The 13,609-nt window shown below is 46.8% G+C and overlaps 1 protein-coding gene across 2 annotated transcripts in view; it reads right to left on the bottom strand.

The window, feature by feature from the left end:
• Nucleotides 1–803: 803 nt before the first annotated feature.
• LOC128404788 (leucine-rich repeat neuronal protein 1-like) overlaps nt 804–13,609 on the bottom strand; it is a 35,342-nt gene continuing 22,536 nt past the window's right edge. The window contains exons 2-3 of one of the 2 annotated variants that reach the window (XM_053370712.1): nt 7,665–7,727; nt 804–4,586 (exon numbers count right to left, since the gene is read on the bottom strand). In XM_053370712.1, the coding sequence (XP_053226687.1) occupies nt 1,982–4,489 (2,508 nt within the window). In that variant the 5' untranslated portion in view covers nt 4,490–4,586; nt 7,665–7,727 and the 3' untranslated portion in view covers nt 804–1,981. The remainder of the gene's footprint in view (nt 4,587–7,664; nt 7,728–13,609) is intronic. The other variant, XM_053370711.1, reaches the window with a different exon arrangement.

The following is a 13,609-nucleotide window of genomic DNA, read 5'->3' as shown; positions in this document are numbered from 1 at the left end:
TCTTTAGCCGTCTTGCCCCTTGGCTCCCTGTCCTATACTTTTCTACCACTCAGCCTGCCCTCCAAGGTCCTTCCTGTACAATATTTTTTTATTTGCATTCGAAGTGACAGTTTCCCATTACCTCGCAGGCTTTGGCCTGCAAACCATGTCAGCATTGCTGTCAGGATTGTGATGTTGTGTGCCAGTGGACTAGCTGAGCCAAACAGAGGCTTCAGTGCTGCAAGCGCAATATCCTATCAATGGCCATATTACAGCACTCTGCATTCTGGTGTTCCTGAAGAGCAGAAGGTGTGTACTGAGACAGCATGGCCACACTGTTGCAGCAGAAAATGCACGTTCCCCTCTGAAACTATGCATAATGTGAACTCCTGGGGTGGCCATTCCTGTTTCTCCTGCTTCTGCCATAATGTTTTGTGAGTGGAGCATGAGACTTTTAATCTCGGGGTCGTGTGTTTGAGCCCCACACTGGGCAAAAGATTCCTGCCTTGCAGGGGTTGGACTAGATGAGTCACGTGGCCCCTTCCAACTCTACCATTCTACGATTCCAACCTTTTCTGTAACCTGGATTTGGTGTGAGAGTCATCTTCAATTGGTCAAGGATGATGACGATGGGGCCACGGGATTAGCACTCAGCAACTGTCAGCTGTCTTCTGAGGAAGCTCAGCGAACTCTCAATGGTAAAAGATGGTCAGGTCCGGCTGACTCATCACCTTCCGACAAAGAGAGTCTATGGGGCTTGGCTGAGGCTAGCCAGAAGCCAGCCAGTGGAAAACAGCATGGAGAAAGCTCACAAGATTCAGGGCTCAAACCGCAAAACCAGTTTTTAATGCCATGGCTCCTAGTCCTGGGACATGAGAAGTAATGCCCTTTGAGCAAAGTGCCTTTTTTTTGCCACTCAGGTAAGTACCATCTGTCCTTGTATGCCTGAGATCAGAACAGAGGACCTACAGGCCAGAGCATGGGATTGCTGTTAACGCAATGTTGGATTATCCAACAGGCAGACTAGGCATGTGTTTAGGGCATCAGAAAAGCAGGGGTACCAAACTCCCCCTCCCCCCACACACAAATGAGATTTTTTAAAAATAAAATGACATTTGATATTTTTAAAAAAACATGTGAAAACTCAGAACTTTGTTAGGCTTCCTTACACTCTCCTAGGCAGCCTCCCCCCATTTTCCTGCTCTCTTCCTAACACCCACCTAAACCAGGGGGTGTCCTGCTACAGTAGATCACAATGATGAGGTTGCATGGACCTATATGCTTGTGCATTTCGGCATATGTGTAAGTTTTGTGTCATTTTGAAAAACAAAAATATATTTTAGGGGATTAGTATTGTTTTTATTTTGCATCATGAATTTGGGGGCACCATACCCCTCCCCCAGTGCTTAGGGTCTCTAAAGGCCATGGATGCCTTGATCTGGACAGGTCTCTCTCTCCTCCTCTCTCCCGTCTGAAACTGAAGCTGCAGTCCAGCCCAGGAGGAGAAACTGGCCTGTTAATCCCCAAATGCCCACAAGAGGGAAGCATCTCAACCTTAGTTTCTAAAAGCAACTTATTTTTTACTTTGGGTAAGATGGATACATTTCACAGCTTGCACAGGGATGTTCTGTGTTGGCTTCCTTTCCAACCAACACACCCAAACACTCTCTGTGTTCTCTAATGCCACAGCTTTATTCAAAAACTCATCTCTCCCCCCTTGCCCCCCAGGGGCTACACTGTCCCAGTTGCTCTGTCATCCACCTGTCACACTCCCCTCCTTATTTGGCTACGACTACACAGTGAGACCTTGACTAAAGAATAAACATCCAGCTTCCTGGTGCTCTCTAGAGGCGGTGTATGCAAAGGTGGGTGCGCAAGGAAGAAAAGTGGGAGGAAAGGGCATGGATTGGGAAGCCCCATACCCTAAAATCCATGGGGAAGGGAGTTCTCCCACCAGGAGCAGGAGGCAGAGGTGTGTGTGCCCACCTGCCACCTGTTTCCTTCACGGCTGTTGCCACAGGTAGGTCTTGGACGTGTCAATCTGGCCTGGTGGAGGGGGCAGCAGGAGAGGGTGCCCCCCTCCTGTGGCTGGAGGAGGTGGCGGAGCTGACATGGGCGGAGCCAGTTGCACCAGCGGTGCCATGGGCAGGGGCGGGTCCCCCTCCGCATCCCACAAACTGATGAGGGGCGGGTAGACCTCGTTGAGCGGGATGGCCGCCGCATGCTGCATGTACTTCTTGAGCGAATGACGGCAGCCTTTCTCCTTGAGTCGCCGCGAGGCACAGAGAAGCAGCAGCACTGCGCTCAGGGCGGCCAGCAAGGAGCCGGTGATGGCAGCCAAGGCTGCTCCTCCAGCCCAACCTCCCATCAGTTCCACTGCGAGCGAGGCCTCCTTGGTGGTGACATTGAGGCAGGAGCGCTGGGTGTGGGGCAGCTGCAGAAGAGGCGGAGTCATGGCAGAGGTTGGCAAGGGGCTTGTTGGGGGCGCCGAGGAGCCCTTGGAAACTGCCAAAGAAACTGTGGTTGTCAGATGACCCACAGACGAGGCGGAAGACCCTTCTTGGGTTGCCCAGGAATCCAGAGAAGTTGCGGAAGCACGTGGGGTTGCTAAGGCAGCTTCCAAAGAGCTGGTGGAGGTCACCAAGGATGGGGGGACATCCGCGTAACCAGCAGCTGCCGAGGACCTGGGAACAGAGGACACAACAGTAAGGCAAATCTCATAGCGGGTGGCTGGCTGTAGGTGCGTGAGGTTGAACTCCTTGATGCCCACAGGGACTCGTGCTGTGTAGCTCAGGTGGGGATTATGGATTCGCATGGTAGCTGACGACCACGGCAGCAGTGGAGGAGGTGGGTGGGCTGTGGAGGACTCATCACTCCTCTCACTCTTCCTCCCCTCCGCAAAGGATGTCGTCCACTCCACCACCACAAAATGTGACTGAACCTTCTTAGCAAGGACAAGCAGCCGGATGGGGGCAGTGGGTCTGTCTTCCGTCACAGCAAGGACCACACTGCGGCTGGTAGAGCCCAGCCCATTCCACGCCACACAAGTGTAGACTCCTGAGTCTGCCAGGCTGGTGGCACTGATCTCTAGAGTTCCCCCTACCCTCAGATGGAGCCTCCCTGACCCTGTGGTCACTTTCCCCCCCGATGGCGTTATCCAGTGGAACTGCGGTGGTGGCTCTGAGCTGGCTGGGCAATCCAGAGCTGTTGTTGAGCCAGCCGATACCTCCAGCCTCTCGGAGAGAGCCTTGGAGGAGATTTCTGGCAGGCATGATCCTCCCATGACACCTTTCAGCTCTTCTTGGAGTTGTTGCCCAGCGGCTTCCAAGGGCAGGGTGCAGAGCGTGGTTTGGGACTCAATTAACCGGACATGTCCCATGGTCAACGGCTGCCAGGCTTCTGGGCAATCACAGCGTAGTGGGTTTCCATAGAGACTGAGCTCTGCCAAAGCTGGCAAGGCCCCTGTCAGGCCTAGAGGGAAGAGGCTGAGGGCTGCATTGCTGGCCAGAAGGGTGCGAAGAGCTGGCACCTCCCGGAAGGCTCCAGGATGCAAGTAGGAGAGACGTGGGTTGTTGCACAGCTCGAGCTTTGCCAACTCCGGGAGATTCTCAAAAGCGTCTTTGTGGATGCCGGTCAGATCCTCCATGCTGTTGAGGCTCAGCTCCTCCAAGTGCAGCATGTCCTTGAAGTCCCCTGTCCGAACTTCTGCAATGGGGTTCTTGTTGAGATCCAGGAACTTCAGGAGAGGAAGGCCCTTCAGTGCCTTGGTGGGAACATGTGGAAGATGGTTGTCATAGAACGACAAACTTTCCAGGTAATCCAGCCCTCGGAAAGCATCAGCGGGTACTTCGCTTAGCTCCATCCCAGCCAAGACGAGGCTGTGAAGCCGTCCCAGTGGCTGGAAGCTGCCCCCTTCTAGCTGTGAGATGGGGTTCTCTCCAATCATCAGGATCTCCAAATTGGGGAGAGGGAGGAACCAGCGGTGGTTAATGGCACGGAGATGATTGGCATTGAGATGCAGCCGAAGTAGGCTGCTCAAACCAGCAAAGGCCAACGGCTCGATGGAAGAGATGTGGTTGTGGTTTATGTAAAGTTCCTCAAGTGACGTGAGGTCATGCAAACAGTGGTCAGGTAGCTCCTCCACCTGGTTCTCCTCCAAGTAAAGCGTAATGAGGCGCGAGAGGTTAGCTAACCCAGTATCGCTGATTCTGGAGAAGTGGTTCTGCGAGAGGTCAAGCTCGGTCAGGTTGAGCAAGTGCTGCAGCTCCCCGCTGACCCTGGATATCTTGTTGCTCTGCAGCAGGAGAACCTGGGTTTCTGAAGAGAGATTCCCTGGCACTTGGGTCAGCAGCAGGTCATTGCAGTCCACTGTACGGGCCTCATGGTAGACAGACTGTGGCGTGAACCATGGGCGAGTCTCGCAGACACACTGTGGCGGGCAGGTGAGAGTGGCAGGCAGCAATCCTGGCAGGAGCAGCACCAGCAGAGCGCAGAGCGGGAAGGAGGGCATTGTGTCCTCCCCAGACAGGCACCCTTGGCGAGGCTGGGGAGAAAATCTTGATCTGTCAGATGTGAGCTCTAGGGCAGTCCATGGAGCAAGCTCATCTCTGGAAGGCAAAAGAGAGAATGAGTTGGACCAGAGGTTTCCAAACTTATTTGGCCTACCACCGCCTTTACAGAAAAAAAAAATACTCCCCCCCCGAAAATCTACCTTCTTTAAGCAAGCAAACAGAAAGATGCAGTGACAAATTTGTGATCTTTTATGTGTTTATATTGCCACCTATGCTCTACAACACTTCCCACTTTCCAGGCCTGGGTGAAGCTGGAAAAGGAAAAGCCCTTGTCTCTAGCCTGACTGCCAGATCCAGGGGAGGCACTGTTGCTGTCCTGCTGACCACAACAGATGAAACATGTACAAACTGTTTTTAAAAATTTTCTTCTCCTCTCTTCTTACTGTATGCTTCCACTGCCCCCTTATTCAATGTCCTCCATTTGCACCCAAGGCTACTACCACTCCTGGGTCATTCCAGCGCCCCCCCCCCAGGGGGTGGTATTGCCCACTGTGGGAAACACTGGCTTAGACAAATATGAAAGTGGGGTTTCTCAGAGCAGGCATGTATTCTGAGTTCAAATCTAGCCTCCTGTCTCTGGCTGTATTCTGCTTCCTGCTGACTGTGAACTCCCTGTGTTTCCAGTGCTGGTGGAGGAATTCAAGGTAGCACCATGGCAAGCCTTCTGTCCAGGCCAGCTTTTCAGCTTGCTCCATGGAAGGCTGCCCCCATGTGCTTCTGGAGACATTCAGCCATTCCTAGCTCATCATCTCTCTCTCTTTTTAAATAATATTTATTGATTTTCAACAATACAGAAAAAAAGAGAAAAAGACAAAAAAGGACATACAACAAAAACAAAAAAAAGAAAAAAACAAAAAACAAAATAATACATTTAAACCCATCTTTCATTTGCTTGTTTCTATGACTTCCTCACACCTCCCACTTTTGTATTCCGCTTCGGATATTGTTTCAGCAAATCCTTCCCATATATTTAATTAATATATTTAAACATTTTCTTAATCTTCAATAGCATCATAGTTATCCAAAAGTAATTGTATAAAGTCTCACCCAATTTGTACAAAGTCCAATAAACCTATATCCACCGTTATATAGTTTCACCAACACTTTAGCAATTTACTATAACTTTTAAACTTAAAATGAAATTTACACACTTTGCTTTCCCCAAATTTTTTCCCCCATCACCCCCCTGGTCCCAGTGGCTGCCTGGCCTTCCCGTCAAATTCCCTATTGTTACTTAATCTGGAAATCTAATATCCGAGGCTCTTAGATTTCCTCCCAGTCCCTTCTGCATATTTCGTTTATACCCTTTCATTTCTCTTTTATGCTCTCTCATTTCATCTGACTCATCTCTGAAGAATTTCATCCTAACATTAAAATTGCAATCTTTCTGTAGGTCAACCAAAATTCCACAAGTGGGGTTATAATTGATGTTACTCTTCAAAAGATATATCCAAATACCTCTAGTCCCACAGACCCCAAGTCCATCCATCTCTTTTAAACTCAAGTCCATGTCCATATCTCCACAGTCCCAAAATCCATATATGACAGAGTCCTTGTACTTGATCAGACCGGATTGGCATCCTGTAGTCCCCGCCTGTCCATCTGCCATATCTTTACCATCTGTCCTTATTTTATAATCCACAGTTTGCAATTGTACATTCCTAGATGGCTCAAATATAGCTTCACTCTCTCCTCCATCCTTTCCTTCCAATAAGTCAGCCTGATCCAGAGAGTTCTTTTCCTGTTGTCCACTGTCCCGTCCATTTATAAAATCAAGTTTCTTTAGAAGGCCTTCCAGCTGGCAATTTATCTTGTACAGTAGGTTTGTTATTACTTCTGAGGTCTGCATTTTATTGTTCAAGGTTAATTCTCACGCTTCCATTTGCCACTTTCATCTGAAAGTTATTTGTAACAGTTTCAAAGTTTTCCAAGTTTCCCCACTAGAGGGATACAAGTTATATTCCAAATGCCATGTCAGATCCGTGAAGAAGTAAACAAGAAGAAGAGAATGTATCAAGACTCCATTTTAAATGCAGAAAGGGAAAGATGAAACTGTAACTTTTAAACTTCTAACGCTTCCAATTATCCAAATGGTAATAATTTTACTAGTCTTTTTTTTTTTTAAAAAAAATAATACTTCAGACAGCCTGTTCCCAGGTCAGTGATGAAAAGGTTTTAGGTCCAATATTGTTGAAAACAAAGACTCTCCCAAAAAAAAGAAAAAACTTTAAAACTGCGGATATTTAAACTTGCAAATAAAATTGCAGGATCTTTGCTTATGGTGCCTTTGCTTCAGATGATATACAAGAGCGAAAAGTGGACTTCCTGTTTACACTTTCCCGCTATTAACGCCAGATTAATTTTTCTTTTTAAAAGACTCCAATCAATATTTAAGTCCTTGCACCTTTAATCTTATCTTAGCTCTTTTAATTGGTTCTACTCACGGGTAGTTGTTTTTTCAAACCAAATTGTCCAGAAAGAAATCAGTGCTCTCTGACAACGGCTGTGAGGCTTCACTCCGGGAATGTAGCGGTTGATCCAAAACACCGCGCACTTACCCAGCCTCGCGACGGAGCCTCGGAAAGAGGTCTCCTTGCGAGCCAGAGAGGCGCTCAAGGTGTCAGCCGGATCCCAGGTCCACAGGCTCTTACTGCCTGTGGTTTCTATCGGGTCGCTGCTTTTGCCGCAGCAGCAGACCCTCAATTCCCGGAGCGGCTCCCCTGGAAGATCAGAAGAGTTCCGCCATTGTCGCTGGCGCTGACCGGAAGTCCCTAGCTCATCATCTCGAGGGATGCGGGTGGCGCTGTGGGTTAAACCACAGAGCCTAGGGCTTGCTGATCAGAAGGTCGGCGGTTCTAATCCCCGCAATGACGGGGTGAGCTCCCCTTGCTTGGTCCCTGCTCCTGCCCACCTAGCAGCTCGAAAGCATGTCAAAGTGCAGGTAGATAAATAGGTACCACTGCGGTGGGAACGTAAACGGCGTTTCTGTGCACTGCTCTGGTTCACCAGAAGTGGCTTAGTCATGCTGGCCACATGCTCGGCCAGTAAAGCAAGATGAATGCCGCAACCCCAGAGTCGGTCACGGCTGGACCTAATGGTCAGGGGTCCCTTTACTTTTAGCTCATCTCTAGACCATGTGTGAACCCCTCTTCACAGAGTAAAGGCAGCCAGTGCCCCCTGGAGTGCACACAAACAGAAGAAAATGAAGCACAAGAATGTGAACAGCTGGGTGTGGGGAGAGCAGTGAAATGGCAAAAAAAACCCCCCCAAAAAAAACCCACCGTAACAACTTCACTGTGCTCTAAAGGAGTAATGTGAACACACCCTCTGTCTCTTTTTAAGAGTACGTTTCTAGTTCTCAATACTGTAGTGGACAATGTGAGCAACATCTGGTCTGGAAATCACAAGTAGGAATTTAGCCGTGGTCAGACGTAAGCAGCCCGTGCCCTGTGCTGCTCCTTGCAGCTCTCCCCTTCCCGGTCTCTCCCCACCTCGACTTTTTCACATAACTATTTCTCAACTCTTCTCCGATCATCACTATTTTAGAACAGAATAAATCAGAGTAAGAAAATGTGTGCAAATATCCGTAAAGAACTTCCTGCTGCTCTCTACACAAGATCCCATTCTGAGCCCAAAAGTCTATATTCCATTTCTTAACTCAGGTTTTCTAAGTAAATGGAATTTTAGGAGCTAACAACAACATCTGTGCACACGGCACTTTTGCAAAAATGGTCACAAAAGGGCAAGACCTGATGAAAACACAGACTATACAAGCCATTGGCTAAGGCATTGCAATGTCACAGCCATGAGAAGGTCCAAGTTGGTGTCAGTTGGGAAAAGATGGAGAGAGGTCAGCAGCAGAGGGAGGGGCTTCCATGGTGTTCTCATGGTGCAACCAACTCTCATCCGTTGCAGTTCAAAGTGAGCATGTCCAGGGCAGCAACATTTCTGGTCCTCTCCTCCACCACTCTTAAAAGGTTTAAGAGGTCTGTCTGGGAGAATTCCTCTTTTGGTGTGCAATATGTGCCCAATATGTGCAAATACCAAGGCCAGTGGAAGTGATGGTATTCCAGCTGAACTATTAAAAATTTTAAAAGATGATGCTGTTAAGGTGCTGCACTCAATATGCCAGCAAGTTTGGAAAACTCAGCAGTGGCCAGAGGACTGGAGAAGATCAGTCTACATCCCAATCCCAAAGAAGGGCAGTGCTAAAGAATGCTCCAACTACCGCACAATTGCACTCATTTCACATGCTAGCAAGGTTATGCTTAAAATTCTACAAGGAAGGCTCAAGCAGTATGTGGATCGAGAACTCCCAGAAGTGCAAGCTGGATTTCGAAGAGGCAGAGGAACCAGAGACCAAATTCCAAACATGCGCTGGATTATGGAGAAAGCTAGAGAGTTCCAGAAAGACATCTACTTCTGCTTCATTGACTATGCAAAAGCCTTTGACTGTGTCGACCACAGCAAACTATGGCAAGTTCTTAAAGAAATGGGAGTGCCTGATCACCTCATCTGTCTCCTGAGAAATCTCTATGTGGGACAAGAAGCTACAGTTAGAACTGGATATGGAACAACGGATTGGTTCAAAATTGGGAAAGGAGTACAACAAGGCTGTATTTTGTCTCCCTGTTTATTTAACTTATATGCAGAATTCATCATGCGAAAGGCTGGGCTGGATGAATCTCTAGCCGGAATTAAGATTGCTGGAAGAAGACTTCCGGGTTGGCGCCATTGTTTAATGGCGGATTCCCTCCGAGCTCCGGAGGGAATCGGCTCCGTAGCGTCTGGGTCTGGCCGCTGCGGCGAAGCGGGGACCCTTAAAATCACAGGCGCGGATGCCTGTGAACACAGAGACTCGGCGGGCACCATTTGCGCCCCCCCAATCTGCGACGGAGCCTTTTTAAAGGCTTCGGAACGGAGGCAGGGTGAGGCGTGGTGCTGAGAGTACTCCCTCGCCTACGGAGTGAAGCCGCAAGCCATAGACAGAGAGCGCCAACTTCTTCCAAGATCGACTGGACTCTAAAATATAAACCCGTGAGTAATACGGAGATTGGGACTTTATAAAAAATTTTAATTCTGGATTTGGAACGAGCGGGAAGGGGCTAAAAAGGAAGTCACCCCCCCCTCTTTGTAAACAATTTAAAGCAAAGGACTGAGCAGCTAAGGTCGAAAGAATTTGCTTCTTGTTTTTTTTAATGAAAAGATTTTGATTTCACGGTTTTGACACTATAAGAAGATTTACTGGAGGATAAAAAGAACTTGGGGACTGAAATTTTACCCCCCCCCCCAGACCCGGGAACGCCCTATGAGAAAGCCTGGTGTATGGAAGATTTTGACAGCTGTCAAGTGAGCTGTTAGTCAGCTAGCTGTCAGCTGGAAAAAGAAAACATTGTTTCTGCTGTTTCTGCTGGTTTATTTGGTACAACTTTGTTAAAAACAAGGAGGGCTGATACAAAATAACTGGACTTTTGGTTTTGAGCTGAAAGGAACATTAAGGAACTAAAATCCCCCTAGAGGGGGAATAAGGACATTACACTACAAAAATGACTGGAGTATGTAAATTCCAAGCAGAACTAGACAGAGTTTTCGTTCTCTTGGGAAACTTGAAAGATGAATACAATGCTTTGTCTACAAACGTATCATTACTACACTGGACAGTAAACAACAGCTTGGAGCCTGATAAGGACTTGAAACAGGAAGCCTATTTAACTGAACAAATAAATGAAACTGAAAGCGTAGAAACGATGGAGCAATGTGTTGTTTTTGAAGAAAATGAAGGAGGAGCAGGAGATTTGCAGGAGTTAAAGGAGAGTTACAACATGAGGCCTGACATGATGACAAAAAAGGATAATAAAAATTGGATGTGGAAAGCCTGGTCTGAATGGGAATCTGGAAAATGGAAAGATCTCCTCGGGAGGAGACCTGAAGACCTGAGGATTACAAATTGGTTGAAGGTGAAAGCTGGAGCTTTGGGGACATTTGGATCTGTAAGAAATCTGAAACAAGAGTTGGAGCACCCCATAGGCTTTGCTTTTAAGTATGGAGGACTGGCTGGAAGCAACATGGATTCTGTTGGGCCGGAGCCCCTCCGAGACTTGGGGCTTAACATTAAGGACCATCAAAGAGACCGGCGGAAAGGAACTGAGAGAGATATAAGGGCCTCGGACGTGAGATCTCCAGGCTAAATAAATAACATAAAGACTGATGGACATTGGTTGGGGTCTGGAACCGGGAAAAGGGTGGGCGGAGGTTGGGAATCCAAAGGGTGTATAAGGATAATTTGTTTTTTATAATTTAGTTAATGGTAAGGAAATTGGGCAAATCGTGGAAGGGAAATGTCGGTCGACTTCAGGAAAAAGGTTTAAGAATAATTAATGGGGTATAAGTATGGATGTGTGTTTTTAATAAGGTAAAATTGGTTTTTTCTTTTTAAATTAATTGAAAATAAGATTGTTAAAAATAAATGGAGGAAATGGAAAAAAGAAGGAAAGTAAAACAATAGTAAGTTAGAATAAATGTATAAGTTAAGGTAAAGAAATAAGTTAAGGACTTGCTGAACTGACAATTTAAATGGGAATACAAGAAGGGGAGGTGTGAGGAGGTCTGAGAAATAAGGTTAAGAACAATAAGTATCAGAAACTTTTATGTGTTTTTATTGTTGTTTAGTTTTGAATATTTTGTATTTTTGTGTTTGTTTTTTTTTCTCTTTTGTTTTGTTTATTTCTTGTTCTTGTTTGTTGTGTGTTTTTTGAAAATCCTAATAAATATTAAATTAAAAAAAAAAAAAAAAGATTGCTGGAAGAAATATCAACAACCTCAGATATGCAGATGACACAACCTTGATGGCAGAAAGTGAGGAGGAATTAAAGAACCTTTTATTGAGGGTGAAAGAGGAGAGCGCAAAATATGGTCTGAAGCTCAACATCAAAAAAACGAAGATCATGGCCACTGGTCCCATCACCTCCTGGCAAATAGAAGGGGAAGAAATGGAGGCAGTGAGAGATTTTACTTTCTTGGGCTCCATGATCACTGCAGATGGTGACAGCAGCCACGAAATTAAGAGACGTCTGCTTCTTGGGAGGAAAGCAATGGCAAACCTAGACAGCATCTTAAAAAGCAGAGACATCACCTTGCCAACAAAGGTCCGTATAGTAAAAGCTATGGTTTTCCCAGTAGTGATGTATGGAAGTGAGAGCTGGACCATAAAGAAGGCTGATCGCCGAAGAATTGATGCTTTTGAATTATGGTGCTGGAGGAGACTCTTGAGAGTCCCATGGACTGCAAGAAGATCAAACCTATCCATTCTTAAGGAAATCAGCCCTGAGTGCTCACTGGAAGGACAGATCATGAAGCTGAGGCTCCAGTACTTTGGCCACCTCATGAGAAGAGAAGACTCCCTGGAAAAGACCCTGATGTTGGGAAAGATGGAGGGCACAAAGAGAAGGGGACGACAGAGGACGAGATGGTTGGATAGTGTCTTCGAAGCTACAAACATGAGTCTGACCAAACTGCGGGAGGCAGTGGAAGACAGAAGTGCCTGGCGTGCTCTGGTCCATGGGGTCACGAAGAGTCGGACACGACTAAACGACTAAACAACAACAACAACAATGTGCCCTTTGTTGGGAAAGGGATCTGAATTTCAAACCAACTTTTCTCCGGTGTGTCGCTGGTGGCAACTCCTGGTTTGCTGCAGTTCAGCTGTGTCTGCTCCAAGCACATTCCCCACCCCCTTTTCTTTTTTTTATTTGTCTTGGCCATAAGCTAAAAAGTAATGAATGCCAAAGTCAAAAATGTGCAAGGAATGTATCTGTAGAAATGTATCTGTAACTCCATACATCAATCAGAGATCAAATCTGAGATGAATTATGTGTTTATACACCCCAAGTGCATTGCTGAAGCACATTGTCACTGCTGCAATCAATCACATTCATACTTAAGAAAATCCTTAAGAGCTTTGCTGCTTGAAAACAAAGTCACACTCCTGCTTACACGGTTGTCTCTTCCATTTAAGAGGAATTTGATCTGGCCCAAAGCAGGTAAATTCTTGTCTCTATAAGCTGGATGACCGGATGCAAAAAAAGGAAGGGGGTCTCTAATAAGATGGAATTTTAGCAAGTGCAGCTTCTCTCTCTCTCTCTCTCTCTCTCTCTCTCTCTCTCTCTCTCTCTCCTCCCTCTCTCCCTCTCCCTCTCCCTCTCTCTCTCTCTCCCACCCATAACAAGTTGCACCTACTGAAATGTCCTCTGCTTTACCACCCTTAAAAGGTACCAGAATCCAGGCCAGGTACATGCCATACATTTAAAGCACATTCTCTCCTCCCAAAGAATTATGGGAACTGTAGTTTGTTAAGGGTGCTGGGAACTGTAATTCTGCAAGGGGTGTAAACTACAGCTGCCAGGATTCTTTTGGGCTGGGTGCTTCTGATTTGTTTGCATAAATAGCAGATTAACAAAGGGACGCTCTTCCAAAGAGCCCTAGATTGTATCCAAAGAACCAGTCCTTAACTGGAGGAAGAAAAGGAGCAAGTCTTCTCAAGGAACAGGGACCTGATTGGACTTTGAAGTGGAAGGTCAGAGACTGGTGTGGTCAGCTGATGGGCTTCAGAAAGGAAGTTTAATGCCAGGTCCTTATTTTGTGAGACAGGGGTCCATCAGAGTTGATGGAAATGGATGGAGAGCTCTTCAGAAGCACAAAGTACTGTAGAAGGGATAAGGAAAAGGCGGAGAAAGAGTGAAAGATGCAGCCTCTGGGGTATCCAAAAGGTTCCTAGCTAGCAAGATGAACAGTATCACCTCTTATGCCTGAGTCAGGCTCAGAAATTAACACAGTGTTATGAGTTGGTGGGGGTGGGAAAGGCTGTATGCAGAGACTCTTCTAATTCCTGGATACAGCAAGTGTTAAAATCTAATTCAAATTGCTGAAACAGCCAGACAAGTCTCTTGGTAAGGGCCCTCTAAGTATGGGCCATTAAGGTAACAAAGGAAATGGCTCTGTGCCAGATGATTGGACCTCCCTCCCTCAACTCGCTGGTAGTTAGAGAATCAAAGGCCAGAGCT

Source organism: Podarcis raffonei, chromosome 17 (genome assembly GCF_027172205.1).
Source record: "Podarcis raffonei isolate rPodRaf1 chromosome 17, rPodRaf1.pri, whole genome shotgun sequence".
Taxonomy (NCBI): Eukaryota; Metazoa; Chordata; class Lepidosauria; order Squamata; family Lacertidae; genus Podarcis; species Podarcis raffonei.
This window is presented reverse-complemented; position numbering and strand designations above follow the sequence as displayed.